This window comes from Carex rostrata, chromosome 29 (assembly GCF_964058835.1).
Source record: "Carex rostrata chromosome 29, lpCarRost1.2, whole genome shotgun sequence".
NCBI lineage: Eukaryota > Viridiplantae > Streptophyta > Magnoliopsida > Poales > Cyperaceae > Carex > Carex rostrata.
Window position 1 is genome coordinate 4,306,158 of NC_135946.1, and position 25,974 is coordinate 4,332,131.

A 25,974-nucleotide genomic window follows, 5' to 3' on the forward strand; every position below is an offset into this window, starting at 1 on the left:
TTTTCAAAGGATAGGGGAGCTTAGCCCCCTTTTCTTACCATGTAGTTCCGCCACTGGCTATTCGGAATAACAATTTACATCCAAATATTTATTTTACTATTTGGAATAGCTATAATAGGTGCTATTCTATATTCCTTGTAAATGTTAGAATAACTACTTTTTGGAAAGTGTGAAGAGAAAGGGAAAAATATTTTTTTCATGGATTTCCACCAACACACTGTAGAAATAATAAAATTGACATCACTTCTGTTATCTCCACGTCGTAACAATTCATTTGAGATCCCACTTGCTTATCTTTCTTCTTAATTATCACATTGTTAGCACTATTTTTTATTGGTCACATCTATTCACTATTTCAAATGTACAAGCCAAACAACATTTTTACTAATCCGAATAGCACCAATTTCACCCTAATATGAAAATCACTATATTTTTTCTCTATTCTCATTCACTATTATCAAATTTCACTATTCTGGCTCACATCCAAATGTACCTTATGGTATGTGTGAATTAAAGATATGGAATGAGAAAAGAAGAAGAAGAAGAAGAAGAAGATAGAGATTACTTCTGTGACAATGGTTTGATGCTAAAAATGCAGCTAAATTATTGATTAAAAATTCAAAATCCCTAATGTTATGATTTCTTCAAGAGTGAGTCTATGGTACTATGCATATCACAGGTTGTTACCGTGCTACGGCTCTATATTCAAGTTTTCAAATTCTAACGGTCGATCCGAACTGTTCATCTTGTTCTTCATATTAATATGTGTTTGGAGACCAAATTTTACATTTTTTGAAAAATTTTTACTATTTTTTTAGATATTTAAAAAATCACTTGATCTAAAAAAATAGTAAAAAAATTTCAAAAAATGTAAAATTTGGTCTCGAAACACATATTAATATGGAGAACAAGATGAACGGTTTGGATCGACCGTTAGAATTTGAAAACTCGAATATAGAACCGTAACACAGTAATAAATCGTAATATGCATAGTACCATAGACTCACTCTTTCTTCAAACCTTATCAATAGATATCTTTCGTGGCAAAAGCGAGTTACTCACTAAATGTACATGGGTGAAATCCATAGAAGATCCTCCACAACAACAAAAGGAAAGTCATGTGGCCTCCTGCTCACAAATGGGACCCACGAGTGATTGAGCATATATATGAGTTAGTGGGTTTTGGGATTTATTGTGATTTATTTCGTTCGGCCTATCAATTGAAGCTAACAATATCTTCTTACATATCACCACCTCATAACAATATGCACAGCTGAGATCTCACGAAGCTCAGCAGGCAGTATTGTACTTGTAATTTGTTTGCTAGCCCCTGTGATCATTCATAATTACAAACTATATTTAAGAAGAAAATTATTATAACTTTAAGAATCAAATTATTATAACTTTTGCCTTCCTTAAGGCAGTGCATTACTAATGCATTTAGCAAAAAAAAAAATTATTATAACTTTTTCATTTATATGTTTTCAATTGTAAATACTTTATTGGAGTAAATTTATTTCAAAAGTGTTTGTTTAGTCAATACCATCATAAGGAGTCAAATATTAAATTTCAAAAACTATGCTCACCACGTTAGGAACCAAGTTAGGAATTGGAGATCATAACTCCAGTATTAGTAAGATTGATTTCAAGCGACAAATTCAAAACGTTAAAATTGATTCGCATCGTTGTTTGAAGCCATAGAAGATCCTTGTTGAAGTCTACTGTCTACTGTCTGTTGGGGTCTACTTTCCCTTTCGTCATTATGAGCTTAATTGTCCGTTTGCTGAATTATTGTAAGGTCTTTCTCTAGCTTTAAATTTATGTTGACTTGAGAAGGTGATTTCATATAGACTATAAGTGTTAATCATCAGACTGTTAATTTGGTTAATAATTTAAGACTATCAAGAAAAAATCTCGGATGCATGTGGATCTTGAAAGGAAGTAAATTATTTATAATTGTCAATCTTTTTTCTTGAAGGACATATAATTGTCAATCTTGCTTCCAAATTTTTTTTATTACATTTTTTAGTGCGGAACTGATTTCTCACAGGAATGGTTAATAATTTAAGACTATCAAGAAAAAATCTCGGATGCATGTGGATCTTTGAAAGAAAGTAAATTATTTATAATTGTCAACCTTGATTCCAATTTTTTTTTATTAAATTTTCTAGTGTGGAACTGATTTATCACAGGAATGGTGTCTGGAAACAAGTATATCAACAGCAATATATATATGAGGAGGGATCCAATTACACCATTTTATGGTGACACATCTTGACACCATATTTTTATAAGTCATTTTGCAATTTCAAAATTCAAACAGACGATCCAAACCGTTCAACGTAATGTCCATATTAAAATGTGCTTGGAGACCAAATTTTACATTTTTTGGAAATTTATTACTATTTATTTCGAATTTTTTAAATTGGTGTTTTTCAATGGTCCAAAATTGTTTGAAACAACAATTTTGTACACATCTTAATAAATACTAAAAAAATTCCAAAAAATATAAAATTTGGTCTCCAAGCATATTTTAATATGGAAATCATGTTGAACGGTTTGGATATATATAAAAATAACTTATAAAAATATGGTGTCAAGATGTGTCACCATAAAATTGTGTAATTTGATATATATATGCCTGAAGTCCGAAATTAAATTGTGCCATTTCCAAATAATTGTCACTACACTCCTTGAGCGTTTCATTTTTTTTTTCCTTAGATCACTTCCTATAATCCAAGTATGGTATGTGTAATGTATCATTAACTAGGGTTCATATCCACTACAGGATGCTTGTACGTATGTATACTTTCTCATCAAGCAAGTTCCTTGCAATTTCGCCCATATATTACACGGTGTTTTTTTTGTTTCTGATAATATTATTCCTCATGGGGATCTCAGAATTCTCTATTTTTCGATTCTGATCTTCTGATCTAAAATAGATATATCTATATATCATTTTTTTATGATGTCATAACCTCCTAAATGATATCAACAAGTCGATAAGAAATAATGATAGATACACGGATTTATGATGTCGGAGAAGCAAAGAGCAAGGGAGCATTCATTGAGCTTTCAATGACATGCTATGATATCGTGTCCTGTTTTGCTCCTTATCCAAGATTTTTCTCATTTTAAATAGAAAATCTCTTCGAATTCCAGTAGGGCCCACAAATTATTCGGCTTAGACTAGTATAGAATCTAAAATATGCGGTTGCAGTGTTGCGATCGTCAATAGATCACACATTATGATATTTCCCGGATTACCTGAGGATAATGAGATTTATTTCACATTTTTGGTGGATAATGAGATTTATTCCACATTTGAACAGATACACAGCAGATGGTTCAAAAATATTTCTACCTCTTGATTCATAGCGTGGCAATTAGTATAAATTTTTCCTGACCTAACTTGCATGGGGTATATATATTTCAAGTTGGTTAATCATTTTTTTCTTTTTTCACAAATATTGAATGATCAAGTTATTAGTTACTAGAGATAAGAGCTCCACTAAAGGTAAAAGAAGGCCTCTAATAACGGTTTTCCTACCGCTATTTGTCAACACGAGAGAACAAATACTTTCAAACTGCTAGCAGAGGAGGAACATCCTCTAGCGGTTCCAAATAAAGAACCGCTAGAGAAGTATATGTACACTGCACATTGTACACGGATTTGGCAATTTTATATAAAAACCGTGTAGAAATTGTAATTTTTTGGAAGCCCAAAATATCTGTGTGATCTCTACACGGATATTTATTAAAGAATAAGTGTAGAAAGCCATGAGAGAGCTACACGGACGTTTATTAGGAAATTTACATTGTTTATTGTTTAAATAACTGTGTAGAAAGCCTTGAGAGAGCTACACGGATATTTAATTAAAGAACCGTGAAGAAAGGTAGGAATTGTACACGGATATTTATTTAAATAACAGTGTAGAAAGCTTATAAGAGCTACACGAACGTTTAATAAAGAGTCCTGTATAAAGATAGAAATTGTACACGGTTTTATTTGGTTTAAATAACAGTGTAGAAAGCTTTGAGAGAGCTACATGGACGTTTAATAAAGAGTCGTATAGAAAAGTTATTTTAGGATTTTGGTTATATAAAATGCCTTCTCCTTTTAGCGTCGTTTTGATCAATTAATACTCTCTCTCTCTGTTGGTTTGATTTCTGCGCACAAAGAGGCCAGATCTGAGATCTTAATTTAAAGTTAATTTGTATCTCTCCTCTCTATCTTGATAAGGTTTTCTCATCTCTATCTCGCTAAGATTTTCTTGGTAAGGTTAGTCATGTATATATACTTCTCTTTTTTTTGTGCCGAATTCTCATATTGGCACAAAGTGTTTTTTAGTTAAAAATAAATATATAATTTGTAATAGTTCTTCAGGTTTTTTGACTTATTGCCGAACCAAGGTCAAAGTAGCTTCAACTTCATCTTTCATCTGCGGTGTGGATTTTCTTGCTTCGGAGAAAGAGATAGCGAAGTTGGTCTCGCCCGCTGGCTTTGAGTGTTCATACCTTCCTGTCAGTGGTACTTTTGAATAGGAATAGCAGGAGTGGAAAAAAATGAATATATCTCGGCAATCAAAAAAATGATTTTCTTTTGGTGACAAATTCTCATCTTGGCACAAGAAAAAAGAGAAAAAAAATTGATTTTTTTTGGTGCCCAATTCTCATCTCGGCACAAGAGAAGAAAAAAAAATTGATTCTTGGTGCCGAATTCTCATCTTGGCCCAAGAAAAAAAAAATTGATTTTGCCCAATTCTCATCTCGGCACAAGAGAAGAAAAAAAAATTGATTCTTGGTGCCGAATTCTCATCTTGGCACAAGAAAAAGAAAAAATTGGAAAAACAATAATTCTATACCGATAGTTATACAGATATTTAACTAAAGTCTGTGTACGAAGAGATATAAAATAATAATATAAGAGAGCTACACGGATATTTAACTAAAAGTCCGTGTAGCTCGGTTATATGGAGAGCGACACTGGCAATCAATCGTACACGGTTGTTTATGTAATAATCCGTGTAGCTATCTTATAATCGCACATGGGTAAATATCCGTGTATATTTATTTAAGGATTTATACACCCTCACAGCGTACACGGCAGGAAATCCGTGTAGCTCCTCCATTTATGTCCGTGTGCAATCTCCATTTCTGTAGTAGTGGTTGCTCAGCGCACCCTCACAAAGAGAGTAATAACTTTAACAAAACTTTAACCGGCCATAAGTTTTTGTAGGAAACTCTGTTTTCAACCTTCTTTACTAATTTGGGAAGCTCATGAAGAGATGATATCGATTTATCACGGGCATAAGTCGCCTTCGATGGGAAGCTGACGCATTAAGAATTGCAAAAAAAAAATCATTTGGGGCTTCAAAACTGCAGTTGAAGTTTCTAATTAATAACAGTAAGTTATAAAACTAATTTCAACAAAAAAAAGTACATTCATTATGACAACGAGTAGCAATGTCACACTATTTCAAAAGAAAAAACTGATTAGACAAATAGTCCTTGTAAGTTATAAAACTGATTTCAACAAGAAAAAAAACTATCTTCATTATGCCAACGAGAAGAAAATGACACTATTTCAAAATAAAAAAAAACATATGAGACAAATAATCCTTGTAAGTTAAAAAAAACAGAGCTCAAATCGATCTACCTTTACCAAGTTGTTGAAAGACCGAAATCAGGGAGAACCGGCTAGCGCTTGAGAGAATCAGATCTAAGAGAAGCATCTAGAGTTTGAGAGAAACGGCTAGAGTTTTTGAGAATTGGAGGCGAAAGAAGATAGGAGGCGAGAAGGGTCTGGTTGTCGGTATTGGGAAGGACGCAGCTGTAGGAGTCGAGGGAAAAGATGATCTAGACGAGGAAGTGGGAACGGTTTATGTGAGGAGCAGGAACTTAGTGAAAATTGTAGAAATTTTGGTTTAAGCTAGAATTCAAAATGGTCTTCTTCTATCGATTCCAAGTGTAGGACCGATAGAAAAAGTTGACAAACTTATTATATCAGTTCTATAGTAAAAAAAACCGAGAAAAGAAGGACCCGATAGAAGAAGATAACCTTCTTGTATCGGTTCTAAGTGAAGATTCCATTTTTGTACTTTCGGTTTTGACCAAAAAATTGCTTCAAACTGTAAGAAATTGAGCATTAGATGATTCCATTTTTGTAGTAGAGTTTGTATGGGAAACCTCAATTTTCGTTTAATATAAACATAAAGTTCGAAATAGTTTGTAAAAATACAATTATACTAGTATAAGCCAATTAAAAAATTTATTTTGAAAATTTACAAGATAACATATGATAAGTAATTAGACCCTTGAAACTTCTGCATTATCATCATATTCGAGACTAAATAAGTATCAGATTAGCTGAAATGCGTTATTTCAATATAACTTGTGAATAGTCGATGAAAAGTTCCAAAGTAATTACAACGTTGCACTAGAAATAGAAATTTTCGGCTCAGAAATTTGTGGCTCAAGAAATAAGATTTTCTGCTCAATATTACTCTCCCCTTGAGAAGGAAACTCATTATTTTGGAAATATGGCTCATCTTCTAAACAATCAACATCCATTGTTATATATGTTCGGTTTGTAATGGGGTGGTGGCATCTATATCCCTTTTGTTTTGTTCCATATCCAAGGAATATACATTTTTCTGCACAAGGACCTAGTTTCGTTCTTTTTATTCTTGTGGATGTGTATATAAACCGTACAACCAAAGAAAGGGGGAGTCCTACTGGCCTCGATATATGGATAGACTTAGGTGATGAAGATGTACAATTTTTCTCCTCCCTCCTCGTACTACATTTCTCCTAAGACATGAAGTGGCATATCGAAGGAGGGAAGTTATGGAGGTGATTTGAACCCAAACCCATTTAGAAAAAAAGAATATGAACCCAATTTCTCCCTACTCCTGATTCCAATCCTGACTATGCCACTTCATGTCTTAGGCCAACTGATGGTAAATGGGCGTTGGTAAATGCGTTTATTGTAGTAGTGAATCTTTTTCAGAAATTTTTTGACCCCAAGATTAGAAAATAAAGGGAGAGGTTGACTTGGTCTAAGATTATTTCTTCTTTCATTTTGAATTCGAAAGGGAAATTTTAACTACCTTATTGTCTACTGTAAGAAATTTCAAAGGCTCCATAGTTCCACTAAATACGGATAATAGCAAAAAATGGTTGTTAATTAGAGAGGGCTGCAGTAGAGTTTGATAATGAAAATTATGATATTAAAAAAAAAAATTGTGAACATTGATGAAAAGTGTGGCTGATTATTTTTCTTGCAAACTAGTGACATTAAAAATAGTGCTATATGAATGTATGGCCGGCCGGCCTTGATATTGCTTTTTCACTCTATAATTAATTAAGCGCGTCAAAATCTATAGGAAGAGAGGAAAAAAAAGCTTCAGCCTTTGGGTTTTAGGTTTTTTTGAGAGGTTTTTAGCAGAGACACTCGAAATCTAATTACAATTAAACATCCGACTCACTCGAAATAAACAGAATCCGATTCACTTAAATGACAATTTTGCAATGAAAAAAAAAATCATACATGGTTGAGGAAAAATTACGCATTTTTTTATTTTTTTTGCAAATGAACCCATAGGGTTTTGCGCGAAAAAAGCTCATACATAACCACACAATCATTTAAAACTCAACCTGTACTAAAGTCACCAATATTTATACGTGGTTTGTTAATACTAAACCGTGTATGATCATACAAAATCGTACACGGTTAGTTAGTTAAGGGCAGTGTATGATTGTAGGGAAGTCGAAGAGATATTTCCTGGTTAGACAAACAGGGACGAAAAACCCAGCATACTTATCAACATTTGTACATGGTTTGTTTAGAAAACCGTGTAGAACTTGTGATCGTACACGGTTTATTTGTTTTAACCTGATTTTAATCTTTAAATTTTATGAAATTAAATTATGCAGAAGTAGAATACGGAAGGTCTTCTTAGATATATTTCATACACGGTTAATTTGTTGGAGCTCATTTATACACGGTTAAATTAGCCACAATTGTATACAATTTTTTCCAATCATACACGGTTGCTTAATAAAGAACCGTGTAAGAATGTTCGAGCACAATTATACATTGTTCTATTTTAGTTAACTGTGTATGAATGTTGGAACATATTTTCGGATGAACTCCTTGATTTACACACAAATTTAGTGGAAGTTTCTCCTATCCGTATATGATGTACCGTGTATGATTAGCGTTTTTGTAGTAGTGCGAAACATATTAATTTGATTTTGTCTTCTATTCTTTTTTGGACATTTTCCATATTTAATTTTTATAATTATTTTACACAGTTTCGGAAGGATTTAAAAAAACAAAAACACAACACGACTCTATTTCGACACGGCTAAACGCAGGGTGTGAATCTGTACCGTACTAATATCTATATTGTGTTCGTGGACCTAACATTAAAAGTGGATTGGAATTATAAAATGGAACAAAAAATAAACATTGACTCTTTCAAAATTGTTGTATAGGAATGTATGGCTGGCTGGTTTTGAGCCTTTGATATTGCTTTTTCATTCTATTATTAAGAGCGTCAAATCGAAGAGGTCATGATCATATTGGAAAGGTCAGTATAAAATTAAAAATAATTCACAAAAATTAATTTAGTATAAAGTTAATTGGTCAAAATTAGAAGGTTAATAAATTAATTTTAGTGCATTCTTTTTTTGAACGTTTTTTGACTGCTTGACTTTATATTAAATTATTTCGAATGTTTTAAATTTCTACATGTAGACACATCACTCGTAAGGTAGGCGGATTTCAACGGTTCGGATTCATCATTTAAAACTGATTTGATTAGTTTTGGAGTTAAGCTCACCAAACACTTTGGTGAGCTTAAGAACACCCTAGTTCTACTCTAATTTTAATATTATATATGTTTGTATTAATAAGTGAATTTGACAAACTCCGGGACTGGAACTAAATCTCGTACTGAGGGATTGTTCGATCTCTCACCCGTTCCACTTTTACGTGCGTTCTAGAAAATAATGAGCCTGAAAATGAGCACGAATAGAAGGAACGTGGATCAAGAGGTCAATGAGCGGAGGTCATGAAGAAGGAGCGCCTAAGCAAAGATCATGAGTAAGAGTGAGCGGAAGGATCCATATTGTGATGGAATGTCACTTACGTTCATTTTGAATTTTGTACGTTTATTTTCTAGTAATTTGATACACTTAGAACAAGTTTGTTGGCATTTTTCCAACCATATATCTATAGTGATAATTGTTGTAAGCCTTTTATATTGTGAAATTATTGTTGGCGTTTATTGATATTATTAATAATGTATGTGATGTGCACACGCCTTACATGTAAATACGTGGCGGATTGTCTCGGAGTGTGACATTTATTGTATGATCTGTGTGTAATGAAAGAAACACAAAATTTTCCACGTCATCGATCTGTATCTTCTTGTTAGAATGCATTTCTATCTATCTTTTCTAATATAGTTCTATATTTTCTAAAGCACCACTTTCCTTTAGTCATATTTCTCTATAAGACACCTCTTCTAAACAGATGAGGCAAGGGTGCATGAGAGGTAAGGCAATAGAGACAGTATCTTCATTGAGAAAGTGATGGAAGACAAAAAACACTTCAAACCAGCACAACTTTTTTTCTTAAGTGTCTGATTTCAGCATCCATACAATTAATGGGACGATGAAAGACAAACTTAAACTATCAACACATGCAAGTTATATATTTGTCAAAATATTATAAACTATTATTTTATTTTAACTTCACTGTTAAAATGGTTCGAAATCTTCAACAAATCCTAATATTTTACAATAATGTTAAAGGAAATTTGAATCCCTCCGGCCCCATATATATTGGAGGGGTCCAAATACATCATTTTATGGTGACAGATCTTAACACCATATGTTTATAAGTTAATTTTGCAGTTTCAAAATCTAAACAGTTGACCTAAACCGTTCCACATGATCTCCATATTAAAATGTGCTTGGAGACAAAATTTTAAATTTTTTTGGAATTTTTTTAGTATTTAATAAGATGTGTACAAAATTACTATATAATTTTGGATCATTGAAAAACAACAATTTCCAAAAATTATAAATAAATAGCAAACAATTTTCAAAAAATGTAAACTTTGGTCTCCAAACACATTTTAATATGGAGATCATATTGAATGATTCGGATTGACTATTTTAATTTTAAAATCACATAAATGACTTATAAAAGGCGTGTTTTACTTCATGCTCACATTTTTTTTAGAATTGTTGAAAATCGTTGTTTTTGACGGTTCATAATTTTCTGAAAAACAACGATTTCTAAAATAAAGTTCTCTTACATTGAAATTTTGATTAATATTACTCGCGTGTAAGCAAATTAATATACAGTTGCATAGCAAATTATATTCATAGAATGAGAAAGAAAAACAAAAGAAAAATTATTTCTGAGTTGGAGTGGAGGGTCGCCTTGGTTTGCAATGGATCATTTATCGGATTTGCTGTGGATCGGAAACTTAAAATTGACTAAGTATTTTGTGAACATAAAATCCACAGAAAGAAAAGTCACATTTGTTACCTATCAGAATGTTTCCTGTCCGTTTGGGTCTGCTTTCTCTTCATTAAGAGCTTGATTGGTACGTTTACTGAATTATTGTATGATCTTTCTCTAGCTTTAAATTTGACTAAGTGTTAGCCACCAGACTGTTCGGTTAATAATTTATGACAATCAACAAAAAACCGCGGATGCATGTCGATCTTTGAATAAAGTAAATTATTGATAATTGCCAATCTTGAAACCAAATTTTTTATTATATTTTTTCCTGCTGAACATGCCTGAAATCCTGAATTCAAGTGTTCCATTTCTTAATCCTAGCATTCTATCGTATGTGTTAAATGGTAATGTGTTATTAACAAGGGTTCTATATCCACTTCAGGAAACTTACACGTATGTATACTTTCGCATCAGGCAAGTGTCATAACGGCCTCCAAAATGATATCAACATGGTTCTGAAACTCGGAATCAGAATCGGATTTTTGACCGTGGAATCAGAATTGGATGAATCGGAAGAATCGGATCGATAACTCGGATTTTTTTTGGCAAAAGCCTCGTTTTGTAGCCAAAAAGTAGGAAAAAATTGATAAAAATAATTTGTAAAAAAACTATGTTAATTAAGACAATATTACACTCAAATAATCTACTAATTATATAATTTATTACAAACATTACAAATAGAACACACTTTTATTGCCAAAAGCTATGCTGAGCTGGCTGGATCATCTCATCGTCCTCTATATTAAAATACGAATGGAGATATTATTGTACAGAGCCAAAAAATAAAGACATTATTGTAGTGTCACATGCAAGAACACTAGCAGCGCATTACTAATTGTCTTTGATTTAACCATCCTTTTTTGTAAATGAATTAAATCAAATTGATGCATGGGGTCGGTACTATATTTCTTTCTCACTGTTTTTTTACTCAATTCTTTCAGTAATAGCTCAGATGTAACCTCCCAAAATTTGGGTTTTTTTGTGATAAATTAATACATGCCTAAGGGCCTTTCACTAAAAAAAAAAAATGTAAAGTTGAAAAATAGTAAAATTAAGAAGGGTCGGATTGTAATTTTCCTCAAATCCAAACTCCTGGGCCGACTCATCTCTTCTCCTTCCTGCGCACTCATTTCTTCCCCTTTCTCATTTCTTCTCCTCCACCTTTCACTCAAATCGAATGGGACTGCACTGATTGAGATTCCTTCTCCTACACCTGCGCCGATTGAGATTCGAGACCCCCGAATGAAATTTCTGTGATTGAGACTCCCCCCTATGAAACTCGAATGGCACAGCACAGTCCAGGTTAGTGAGAATCGGAAATTTTTGCTTTGAATCGGCTCAACTCGGAGTAAACTCAGTGTAACTTGGCTTGACTCGGTTTAATTCGGCTTGACTCAGTCGAAAAATCGTTAAATAGGCCGAGTCAAGCACTGTTCATTCGATTTTTGCTTAGAAACTTGCATAGGCACTAGACTCTGGGAAAACTCAGTCTGGTCCTGTACAATTCCGAGTTGACTCGGAATCAGCCGATTTTTCGAACCATGGATATAAACAAGTCGACAAAAAATAATGATATATACACGGATTTATGATGTCGGAGAAGCAAAAGAGCAATGGAGCACTCAATGAGCTTTCAATGACATGCTATGTTATCATGTCCTGTTTTTCTCCGTATCCAAGATTTTTCTCATTTTAATTAGAAAAATCTCTATGATTTCCAGTAGGACCCACAAATCACTCAGTTACAGATTACATAGGTCATACGTCTAGAATGATTAGTATTTGCCATTTCAAATTCCAGTTCAACGTTACCTAAAAAGTCTGTCTAGAAATTTCTTTCCTCTATAATAAGATTGATTATATTTAATGGCATATTTAAATATTTCTTAAATCATGCCATCACTAATTAATTCTCTCCATCATATATTTGGGCTTAAAAATACTAATCATATTAATAGTTAATTAAGTCCACAATCCCATACATTAAAAGGCCAACATATAAATTAATATTCTATATTAATTTATATGCATCTCTCATGTGTAAAAAGTCATTTAAAATATGTCATACATACTTTAAATATTACTAGGATTATTTTATAACATCTTCATGTCATAAAATTGTTCATATATTAATAACATATAATTTGTATAAATATATTATAACTTCTTATAATTAACATAGCACATATTATATACATATCACATATGCTTTATTAATATATTTTTTTTCAATCTTTCATATGGTGTGACCCTATAGAATCTCATCATTATGGCAATGGAATTAAACATTTTAAGGGGCCCAACTAGATATCATCACTTATGCACCATGAGTGCATAAGGGGTATTCATCTTCTTGACATAAGCAAACTTCTCTACACAGGTCATACACATAGAAAAGATGTCATTATAGCTCCTTGTTACACAGAGCGTTAGACACCAACCACTGCTGTGCATTACTCATGCAAGAAATACCGAATATCTCAGACATAAGACCAATACCACCTGAACCATTAATGACATAAACACAGAATCTAGATAATGTTCATGTATGGTCAATCCAATTCCATATAAATACTTACATGCATCCGTGGGATTAAATTGACAACCTGGTCACTATGATCTGTGAAATTCTATCATCCTAATTTAATCCTCACAATGATCTCACGTGTAATTAGAGATCCTTGCTAATTACTAAATCAGGGATAATTTAGAGTTTGTTACATATGATAGCATTTCACAATTTAGGTCTGCAACCTTGTGAACTATCACGCAACCAAACTCAAGGCAATAAATTGAACAAGTCAACCATGCTATGATCAATATCAAAAGCAACCTCATGTTTGCTCTAGGACACTAATTCCTTCACCCTCGACCAGACTAAATCTCAAGTCCCAACCTGCTAGTTCTAAGTCCAAACCCACTAGAGTCCGAACCTCTCCTTTTGGATTGTGAAAAAAAAGAATCTCGGACTACGCAAAGAGAGAGAGACAGGCGAAGCTGAGGCAATTTTTGCGGAGGAGAAAAGTAGCACGTGGAGGGAGGAGAAAAGGCGATTTTGGCGGAGCAGAAACCCCACATATTGATTAAGTCCTAATTATTATTGATACCCAATTGACATAATTAACATGATAGAAATTATCATTATTATTTTGTATATCCCTATTGATTTTGATTATAATCAATTGATATGGTTCATTCATATATATTTTTTTTTATTTGTGTTATTCTAAACTTCAAGTTCTTATTACTAATTTTCTTATATACATTAGGCTAGTGATAGTTCATATCCAGTATTTTTAATAACAATACAAGTGGTATATTAAGGAAATTACAACTAATTCGATAGGTAGAGTCATGATTTGTGAGCGAAGATGGGAAGGAATTTATGGAGGTGATTTGGACCCGAATCTATTTAGAAAAAAGGAATATGAACTTGATTTCTGCCTACCCCTAACTTAAATCCTGGCTACGCCACTTCGTGTCTTATACCAACCGATGGTAAATGTGTTTTTTGTAGTAATATTTTTTCAGAAATTTTTTGACCCCAAGGTGATAAAATAAAGGTGGAGGTTGACTTGGTCCAATTTATTTCCTTCTTAAGATTAATGCTGTTATAGTGACAATTGAGAAACAAAATCTTTCAAAGATTATGTCTTCTTTGATATTGAATTCGAAAGGGAAATTTTAACAAAGATTATCTACTGTAAGAAATTTGAAAGGCTCCATAGTTCCACTAAATACGGATAATAGCAAAAATTAGTTGTTAATTAGAGAGGGCTGTAGTATAGTTTGATAATGAAAATTATGATATTAAAAAAAAAATGTGAACATTGATGAAAAGTGTGGCTGATTATTTTATTTTTTTTCCAAACACGTGACATTAAAAATAGTGATATATGAATGTATGGCTCGCTGGCTTTGATAAAAAAAAAAAAATTCACTTTATAATTAAGCGCGTCATTTTGATGAGATGATCGATTTGGAATGGTTTAAAAACACATAACCTTCCTAAGGAAATTGAATCTTTTGCAATACCTAAGGTCAGTACAATCTCAATCATCCCTAAGGGAGAGAAGGTTCATCTGTTTTTCCTATCACAATAAATGAAATTAAAGAAAGCAATTAATGCTACATTCAAGCTTTCCCTATCAAAATCTATACTTGGCAGATGCTACATACCTCAGAGGAGGTGTTTTGCTGGAATTTGCAATAGTTAGAGAGGAGATAAAGAAAGCTTCAGCCTTTGGGTTTTAGGTTTTTTTTTGTGAGTTTTTTAGCACAGAGGCAAAGTAGATGCTTGGTTTTGTGTCTTTGATCCTTCAGGGGGGTGCCTTTCAGAATAAATATTTTTATAAGGTTTTGAATGTTGTTACTTGTTACAAGTATATAAATGGAGAGTAAGGATTACTTTCAAGGATAAATACAAACTACACCTCGCTCAAACTAAATTTTAGCACAGAGGAAAATCTAATTGCAATTAGCCATCCGACTCACTCAAAACTTAATCATATCTATTCAATTTTCTTGAAAAACAATTAACCCAAAGTCAAATAAACATAATCCAATTCACTTAAATTATAATTTTGCAATGAATAAAAAAAACTCATACATGGTTGACAAAAATTTACATATTAACATTGTCTAATGGAAAGAGGTGTTTGCCCGAAAAAAGCTCATACATACCCACACAATCATTTAAAACCCAACCGTGTACTAAAGTAACCAATATTTGTACATGGTTTCTTAATACTAAACCGTGTACGATCATACAAAATCATAAACGGTTAGTTAGTTAAAGGAAGTGCATGATTATAGGGAAGTCAAAGAGACATTTCTTGGCTAAACAAACAGGGATGAAAAACCAAGCATACCTATCGACATTTGTACACGGCTAGTTTAGAAAACTGTGTAGAACTTGTGATCATACACAGGTTATTTGTTTTAACCGTATTTGATTTTAATATTTAAATTTTTATCAAATTAAATTATGTAGAAGTATAATACGAAAGGTCTCCTTAGATATATTTCATACACGGTTAAATTGTTGGGGCTCATTTATACACGGTTAAATTAACCACAACTGTATACAATTTTTTCCAGTCAAACACGGTTGCTTAATAAAAAACCATGTAAGAATGTTGCACAACTATACATGGTTCTATTTTAGTTAACTGTGTATCAATGTTGGAGCTTAATTATTTTCGGATGAACACCTTCTTGCTTTACACACAAATTTAATGCAAGTTTCTCCTATCCGTATATGATATACCGTGTATGATTAGCGTTTTTGTAGTAGTGCGGAAAATATTAATTTGATTTTATCTCCTATTCTTTTTTGGACATTTTCTATTTTTCCATTTTTTAATTATTTTACACATTTTCGGAAGGATTTAAAAAAAACACAGCACGACTCTATTTCGACACGGCTAAACGCATGGTGTCAATCTGTACCGTGTTAATAATATCTATATTGTGTTTGTGGACACATATTATGGACAACATGCGCATATTCGAACTCAAAAGGACATAACATCTGCTAACACGGCACATAATTATGGACAACGTGAGCATATTCGAACTCAAAAGAACTCAAAATTACAGGATGGAAAATAAAAAAAAGTTAGGAGAGAGCAAAGAACGTTAGGTACACTTAGGATGCGTGCTAGAACGTTAGGTACACTTAGGATGCGTGCTAGAACGTTAGGCACGGTTAAGATGAGTGCTAGAACGATAGGTATGGTTAAGATGCATGCTAGAACGTTAGGTACGGTTAAGATGCTTGCTAGCTAGATAAGCTATAGGACATTGATAAAAGGTGGGGCTGATTATTTTGCGATTATTATTACAAAATAGTGGCATTAAAAGTAATTTGGATTTATAAAAAGGAACAAAAGCAGCCATTGATTCATTCAAAATTGTTGTATAGGAATGTATGGCTGGCTGGCTTTGTGCCTTTAATTTGATAGTGCTTTTTCACTCTATAATTAAGCGCGACATTTGGAAGAGGTCATCGTTTTGAAAATGTCAGTATAAAATTAAAAATAATTCACAAGAATATTACTACATAAAGAGCCTCGAGCTGCAGTAACAGTTCATCTATTTTATTAAAAGTAATTAAGGCTATCTATGAATATGATGAAGAACACAAAAAGAAACAAGTTCCAAGTAGGAGGTACCCTATCCACTGGGGTGGTGATGATACTAATTACTCAACTTCTTCTCCTTCTCCACTTCAAAACCACTGAATCTGCGAAGAATACCCTCACTTTGCCTGGGTGCCCAGAGAGCTGCGGTGGAATTCCCATCCCTTACCCTTTCGGAATTGGAAACAATTGCTCCCTGTCTGATGAATTCAATGTCCCTTGCGACGCAACTTACAATAATGGTACACCTACACCTTACCTTGGTTATTTTCAGATTATGAATATAAGCCCGTCCTTGGGCGAGGCACGTGTAAGCAGCTTTCTATCTTCCCAGTGCTATAACACCACAACAAAGAAAGAGGATGTTAATACTGGGGGATTTCTCTTTGATGCGACATCGCCATTTTGGTTCAACACCGAGAAGAACAAATTTACAGTCATTGGGTGTAATACACTTGCCTATCTCCTCCTTGACTTGGGTTATAATTACTCAGTGGGGTGCCTTTCTTCGTGTGATAGCCTAGATACCTTGAATAAGTATGGATCCTGTATCTCTGGAATTGGCTGTTGCCAGACAGCTATCCCCAAAGAAACAAACTCCATCTATTCACACTTTGATGAAAGATACAACAACTCAGATGTGTATCATTTCAGTCGTTGCAGCTATGGTATGGTGGTGGAAGCGGCTCAGTTCAAGTTCGACACAACTTACATCACTACTGACTGGCTGAGTTCAAGTTCGAAACAAGGTCCGCTCTCTTACTTTCCAACACTGCGAATGGTGGTCAACTGGGCCATAGGAAATACGACATGCGACATGGCACAGAAAAACAAATCCACCTTTGCATGCAGAAGCGATCACAGCATTTGCTTGACTATTAGTGGTCATGGTTATCTCTGCAACTGCTCCGATGGTTATGAAGGCAATCCTTACCTTCATGGTGGCTGCCAAGGTCTCTCTCTCTCTCTCTCCTTCTCTTGCTCTCTTTTATTTTTATATATATATTGTTTTAATCATTTGCAGTGGCTGCAATGATCAACTGCCCAGCTTATATAGAAGGAGAAAATAAAAAGAATTCAAAAAATATTGTTGTAGTAATATGTAGGCTTATGGATATTGTGTTATATTCATGCAGATATCGACGAATGTGAATACCAAAATGCATGCTCCAAGCCAGGAAAGTGTCACAATTTTGAAGGAGGATATCGTTGCTCTTGTCCTTCAGGTTGGCGTAGTAATCATAACAATCCGAGAGATTGCGATCTCAATGTCGCGCTTCTTGTAGGTACGTTGTTAATTTTTCAGGATAATAGTATTAATGGTTTTGAATGTTGTTACTTGTTGCAAATGTAGAAATGGAGAGCAAGGATTTACTTTTTAGGAAAAAATGAATAATAAAGCTCGGTGAAACGAAGTGTTGCCTAGAACAGCAAAATCTGACAACAATAAAATCAGCTGAACTTGTCGAAACTACACCGTATCTATCCATACCGAATCTGGTTAACCCGCAATAAAAGTATATCAAACACATATAAAAGTCTAATACAAAGACAATTTACTCATATAATTAACCAGCGTAATCTAAATAAAAGTATATCAAAAATATATATATGTAACATGTTCGATGGAGAAAGAAAAAAATAGAACAAACATATTATATCGTGGATAAAAAAAAAAAAACATAATTTAGTGTAAATGCACTACATTTCTTAAAAAAAAAAAAAAAGATCGTAGAAAAAGGAAAACGGCAAGACATATTTTTATTGACAAAAGATATATTAGCCACCATATATAGGTTCAAATATTAGAAGTTCCGGAAGTAAATCATTGACCAGCCCCAAAACCTATCGGGTTTGGTCGAAACATAGCACGTTAATTTACCTAATCCATTATGTACTTTCATTTATTTTTAAAGAATTCTTTACTGGCAAAAAGATTTTCTTTTAACTTTTTCAGCTCTCTTTCTAATTGGTATCCTTTAGTAGGGTGCCAATGAAATTCTTATACCTCTCTATCATATTGTATTATAATGACTATTTCATTAAATTAACGGCTAAGATTTTATTTTATTTTATTTGCTTATTGGGTAAGGATACATGTAGCAACTATTTTGTATATCATGTTATCCTATTGTTAAATGATAGATATATTTTACATGATATTTTTTATTCTTAGTTATAATTTTATAATATTTATTATTATTAAGAGAAAGATTGTACAATATATTATATTAATTTTAATTAATAATTTATCCATTTTTAAATAATAGGATCAATAATTATTGTTATAATCCTGAGTTCAATTATATATCTATTTATAAGATTAGAGTACAAATAAGGCTAATTTTAGACGAATACGGAAATAAAAATTTCTCCAACCAACCCATATACCGTATTCATTGACACCCTTAGTAGTACTGAGGACTTGAATTTTATTGTCCAATTTATGCTTGAGTAAAGGGTGTTTTTAATGAAATCAGTTGGAGGTTGTTTACAATTGTGTAAATAGCCTATAAAATGAACACAGCAATTAAATTTGTCGTCAGCAAAATACTTTATTTTCTCAAATAACCTAAAATATACAATAAAAGCTTTTTTAAGGGATAAAATTCTTAATTAGATATGTGAAGCTTTAACTTCTTAATATTGACAGTAAACATATGCATACTAATTGTATATTTTGCCTTGGCCGCGGCTTGCATGCAGAAGCATGTGCTGACACGCACATATCCAACTTCAATTCACCTTGATATAATTGCTAGTCAATCATTTTGGTAAGAATAATTGAGCAGCAGTATGTGCTTTAGATTCCAATATTGGATAATCACATCGTTGTTTCTCTCTCTTTCATTGTTGTAAAGGTCAATTGAGTTGGCATTTATTCAGACTTCTTATAAGTATGCATATGTTTACTGTCAATATTAAGAAGTTAAAGCTTACATACGAGAGCGAGAAGGCACACACGAGAGAGGGAGATCCAGGTCTAGGGGCATATCCAAAAGATTACATACAGAGGTTCCATAACATGTCGCCTTTAATTAAAAACTAAAAGATAAAACATATATACCACTAGGTATGACATTGATCAGAATGAAGTTAATATAAATATACAATTAGTAACTAGGAGCAATATTTTTTTAAATATTCATACGGAAAGTTAAAGCATTTTTGCCCAATATATTGCAGGAATTGCTGCTAGTATGGTTGCTGTATTACTTCTTGGGATTGTCATATATGTGCTCCTGGAGAGGAGAAACCTTTCAAAAGTAAAAGAGAAGTACTTTCAACAACATGGCGGATGGATTCTGTTCGAAAGTATTAAATCAAATCAAGGGTACAGTTTTACAATCTTCACAAAGCAACAACTAGACCAGGCAACAAACAATTTTGACAGTTCAAATATTCTTGGCCATGGGGGCCATGGCACTGTCTACAGAGGAACTCTAAGAGATCAAATAGTTGCCATTAAAAAGTGTAAGATAGTCGATGAGAGCAAAAAGAATGAATTTGGAAAAGAAATGCTTATTCTCTCACAAATTAACCACAAGAACATTGTAAAAATACTAGGTTGTTGTCTAGAACTCGAGGTTCCTATGCTCGTATACGAGTTCATCGCAAATGGTACTTTGTATCATTATATCCATTACAAAAAGCAAGGATCACGCATTTCTCTCATTACTCGTATAAGGATTGCATATGAATCAGCTGAAGCACTTGCCTACTTGCACACTTCAGCATCTCCTCCTATTTTCCATGGAGATGTGAAATCTGCAAATATTCTCTTGGACCAAAATTACACGGCAAAGGTGACCGATTTTGGAGCCTCAATACTAGCTCCGACAGATGAAGCACAATTCGTCACACTTGTCCAAGGAACGTGCGGGTACCTTGATCCAGAATACATGCAATCTTGCCAACTGACAGACAAAAGTGATGTATATAGCTTCGGTGTAGTTCTTGTGGAGCTTCTAACCAGCAAGCCCGTAGTTGATTTTGGTGCCCCAGAAGAAGAGAGGAATCTTTCGTCACGCTTCCTCTCTGCTTTGGGAGAGAACAAAATGCAAGAGCTTCTAGATGATGAGATTAAACATGAATATGACATGGATTTAATCAGGGCAGTTGCTGAACTTGCTAAGAAATGTTTAAGTATGAAGCGAGAAGAGCGACCTGTGATGAAAGAAGTAGCGGAAGAGCTTCTTCGGATAGGCAAGCTTAAGCAGCATCCTTGGAGACAAGAGTACAATCCCGAAGAAATGGAGACTCTGCTCAGTGAACAATCCCAACATGACATAGAGATTGAGGATACGAGCAATTATTTCGTTATAGATAAGGAGGCGGAGGAGAGCATTGCCATGGGTCGTTAATTACCATTCATTTTTTTACCAAGTGTTGTCCTCACAATGACATATACATATCTCTTGCCCTATTTATGTCTGTTGTATATTTTATTTACTCAATAATTTGTCATTTCTATCACTTTTATATTTATGTAGTCATTGTGGTTTCCTGTATAGTATTATGTTATTCAAAATGCTTTCCCTTAATATTTTTCCTAGTGTTAATGTATGGTTTTCTTCTTGCTTCAGTTTGTATAATCCTTTCAGCTTTCTTCTAATGTATAATTGTAATTGGTTCCAAGATATGTAATTGGAAATAAAATAAATCCAAATATAGACTATTTTTAAAGCTAATATGATATTATGATGTAATGTGCTTGATTGTGACCTCTACACAGAATTATCTTTGAACAAAAGAATATCAAATTTAAGGCCCTTGGCGTGGACTAGTGCTGTTATTTCTTTTAGTTGAATTATTGAAAGGGAAGGAGACAAGGGAGTAGAAGGGTTTCCTATCTTGAAGCAGAAATGGCAACACCACATATTGCACTGTCCCATTATCGGATGGTAATTACCACCATATGTTTGTGTGCTCAACAAACAACCAAATTTCGTTGTGTTATGGTCATTGGATATAAATGAGATGTTCTTTTGGTTTTCCATAAACCCCTAAGCCAATCTATGTCATTGACTGTCAACTAAATTCAAGGGGAGATTTCATATATGCCCCTCAAAAAAATTCAAAATTACATATCCCCCCTTCTAGAATTTATAATATTGTATTTATCCCTCTAAATTCTAAAAACTCACAAATTTATCCAATTTATTTTCTTTTCTATTAAAACTTCTTTTAAATTTAAAGTTCACATTTTACTTTTTCAATTGATCAGTTTTCAATGACAAATGGTTCATTTCTCTAATTGTGATGCATACACCTGTGTGGAGTGTGCACGGCATATTTTTGTTGGTTGTATATTTTATTTTGGCAATAATTTCTAAGTACTATAGATTGTATTATGTTGTTCAAAATGTTTTCTCTTGGTATTCTTCTTATGAGTTATTAATTTATGAATTTCTTCTTGGTTCAGTTTATATAGTTCCGTCAGCTTCCTTCTACATGTACAATCGTAGTTGCATTCAAAGGTATATTAGGGGAAATAAAATTTATCCTAATATGGATTAATTCTACGTTGTATTTTATCATGATCCATAGAATTAACTTGCTTGTGACCCTTGCACAGACTTATCCTTGAGCAAGCTAGTGTTATTTTTTAAAAGTGAATTATTGAAGGGGGTGGAAACAGAGTAGAAGGGTTTGCTTTCTAGGACCAGAAATGGCAACACCATAAATCGTATTGTACCTTGTCAGAATCAAATCGTAATTACCACCATATATTTTGTGCTCACAAACAATTAAATTCCAAAGCAATCTATGTCATTTACTGTCAAATAAAATTCTATGCCACCATATGTTGTGTGCTTAGCAAACAAATAGCCATGTGCTATGGATATTAGATGTAAATGAGACATGTTATCTTTTGGTTTTCCATAAACCTCAAAGCCAATCTATGTCATTTACTGTGAAATAAAATTCAACGGATACAATATAGAGAAAAAAAAAATGAGGGTCAACTAGAAACTTGGGCAAATCAAAATCGATATATAACAATCTGACTAATCAAAATCTATATATCAAAACTAGCAGGGGCCACCTCTGCATTCAACTTCTTGAATGCTATATGGACAATGTCGTGTACATGGTGACATAGAGAGATCCCGTGAAATACCGTGTCTACCCTTCGTGTGTCTGTTGGTATCGTTAGTTGCTTCAGACAAATTATAGAGAGAGAGGGGAGTGTCAAGTTTGGATGAAGAATTAAAAAAAAAAGCAGCTTGGTGGTTGACCTGAGATTTTCTTACGGAAGCAACTTTTTTTTTTTTTCTAATTTCAAACCCATAGACAGTATGAGGAGCAACTGTATCGTACCAAGCTCACATGGTACAACACTAGAGGCGTTTTCTTTTTTTGCAGTATGGACATAATTTAAAGAAGACCTTAGTCGGTAATAATCATTAATTACATGGATAAGCACCATAAAATTAGATCAGTTCAAAACCAGTTTGAGACCCAAAATGAATGGTACAACATTTGCAACTAGAAACTGTTGAAATTAATTCAGAAATTGATTCTAGAAAATCTGCAGAAATTAAGTTGGTTAGAAGGCATTATGGGCATACCTTTAGATTTCAGCATATATACTTCTTGCTAGTTCTACTACCGTGCGGTTCTTGCGTTCAGCTACACCGTTTTGCTAAGGTGTGTATGGAGTGGTCAGCTGCTGTAGCACCCCTTCTTTCTCACAAAACTGCTTGAATTCTTTTGATTGAAACTCACCACCACGATCTGATCTTAGAGCTTTCAGCCTAGCTCCTGTTTGTGTCTCTGCCATGGCTTTGAATCTTTTGAACAGCCCAAATGCTTCACTTTTATAACTAATAAAATATATCCAGGTCATCTAACTGAGTACAATGCAGTAACATCACCAGCATGCCAAGGTGTATGGTTAAGGCGCTTATTGGAAGAGTTAGATTGCGAGCAGAAAGGTGCAACAATACTCTATTGTGATAATCAGTCAACAATTGCAATTGGTAACAACCCAGTGCATCACAACAGAACAAAGCATTCTTGACTTCATAGAACAAGATTGTGAAGTTCATACGAAATCACAAAACAGATCGTGAGATATCGGCTCTCAAAAATTACCCGAACTTCTGAATGACTGCTTCCGAGCCCAAATTTGCACCTCTGATTAACATACCAAAACACGTTCAAAAATAATGAAAATTTAATGACATGCATTCTTAACTTCATAGAACAAGACTGTGATGTTTTATACAAAATTACAAAACAGATCGTGAGATATCGGCTCACAAAAATTGCCCGAACTGCTGAAGGAGTGCTTCGGACCCCAAATTTGCACCTTTAATTAACATATCAAAACAATTTCAAAAATCATGAAAATTTACCGATATGCATTCTTCACTTCATAGAACAAGATTGTGAAGTTCATACAAAATCACAAAACAGATCGTGAGATATCGGCTCTCAAATATTGCCCGAATTGCTGAAGGAATGCTTTGGAGCCAAATTTGCACCTCTGATTAGCATATCAAAACACCTTCAAAAATTCTAAAAATTTACCGACATGCATTCTTGACTTCACAGAACAAAGCTTTGATGTTTTATACAAAATCACAAAACATATCGTGAGATATCGGATCTCAAAAATTGCCCAAACTCCTGAAGTAGTGCTTCTGAGTCCAAATTTGCACCTTTGATTAACATATCAAAACACTTTAAAAAATCATGAAAATTTACCGATATGCATTCTTGACTTCAGAGAACAAGATTGTGAAGTTCATACAAAATCACGAAACAGATCGTGAGATATCGGCTCTCAAAAATTGCCCAAACTTCTAAAAGAGTGCTTCTGAGCCGAAATTTGCACCTATGATTAACATATCAAAACAGTTTCAAAATTTATGAAAATTTACCAACATGCATTCTTGACTTCATAGAACAAGGCTTTGATGTTTTATACAAAATCACAAAACATATCGTGAGATATCGGATCTCAAAAATTGCCCGAACTTCTAAAAGAGTGCTTCTGAGCCCAAATTTGCACCTATGATTAACATATCAAAACAGTTTCAAAAATCATGAAAATTTACCGACATGCATTCTTGACTTCATAGAACAAGGCTTTGATGATTTACACAAAATCACAAAACATATCGTGAGATATGGGATTTCAAAAATTGCCCGAACTTCTAAAAGAGAGCTTCTGAGCCCAAATTTGCACTTCTGATTAACATATCAAAACAGTTTCAAAAATCATAAAAATTTACCGACATGCATTCTTGACTTCATAGAACAAGGTTTTGATGTTTTATACAAAATCACAAAACATATCGTGACATATCGGATCTCAAAAATAGCCCAAACTCCTGAAGTAGTGCTTCTGAGCCCAAATTTGCACCTTTGATTAACATATCAAAACACTTTAAAAAATCATGAAAATTTACCGATATGCATTCTTGACTTCATAGAACAGGGCTTGTGAAGTTCATACAAAATCACGAAACAGATCGTGAGATCGGCTCTCAAAAATTGCCCGAACTTCTAAAAGAGTTCTTCTGAGCCCAAATTTGCACCTATGATTAACATATCAAAACAGTTTAAAAAATCATGAAAATTTACCGACATGCATTCTTGACTTCATAGAAAAAGGCTTTGATGATTTACACAAAATCACAAAACATATCGTGAGATATGGGATCTCAAAAATTACCCGAACTTCTAAAAGAGTGCTTCTGAGCCAAAATTTGCACCTCTGATTAACATATCAACACAGTTTCAAAAATCATAAAAATTTACCGACATGCATTTTTGACTTCATAGAACAAGACTTTGATGTTTTATACAAAATCACAAAACATATCGTGCGATATCGGATCTCAAAAATTGCCCAAACTCCTGAAGTAGTGCTTCTGAGCCCAAATTTGCGCCTTTGATTAACATATCAAAACACTTTAAAAAATCATGAAAATTTACCGATATGCATTCTTGACTTCATAGAACTGGGCTTGTGAAGTTCATACAAAATCACGAAACAGATCGTGAGATCGGCTCTCAAAAATTGCCCGAACTTCTAAAAGAGTTCTTCTGAGCCCAAATTTGAACCTATGATTAACATATCAAAACAGTTTCACAAATTATAAAAATTTACCAATATGCATTCTTGACTTCATAGAACAAGACTTTGATGTTTTATACAAAATCACAAAACATATCGTGAGATGTCGGATCTCAAAAATTGCCCGAACTTCTAAAAGAGTGCTTCTGAGCCCAAATTTGCACCTCTGATTAACATATCAAAACAGTTTC

The 25,974-nt window shown here is 33.5% G+C and overlaps 1 protein-coding gene across 2 annotated transcripts in view; it reads left to right on the forward strand.

The window, feature by feature from the left end:
- Positions 1-21,284, forward strand: part of LOC144546214 (putative wall-associated receptor kinase-like 16) — a 37,902-nt gene extending 16,618 nt beyond the window's left edge. Inside the window, exons 1-3 of one of the 2 annotated variants that reach the window (XM_078294749.1) lie at positions 16,580-17,642; positions 17,826-17,975; positions 19,876-21,284. In XM_078294749.1, coding sequence (XP_078150875.1) covers positions 16,673-17,642; positions 17,826-17,975; positions 19,876-21,053 — 2,298 coding nt within the window. In that variant the 5' untranslated portion in view covers positions 16,580-16,672 and the 3' untranslated portion in view covers positions 21,054-21,284. Of the gene's footprint in view, positions 1-16,579; positions 17,643-17,825; positions 17,976-19,875 lie in introns of those variants that run through there. The other variant, XM_078294748.1, reaches the window with a different exon arrangement.
- Positions 21,285-25,974: the final 4,690 nt, after the last annotated feature.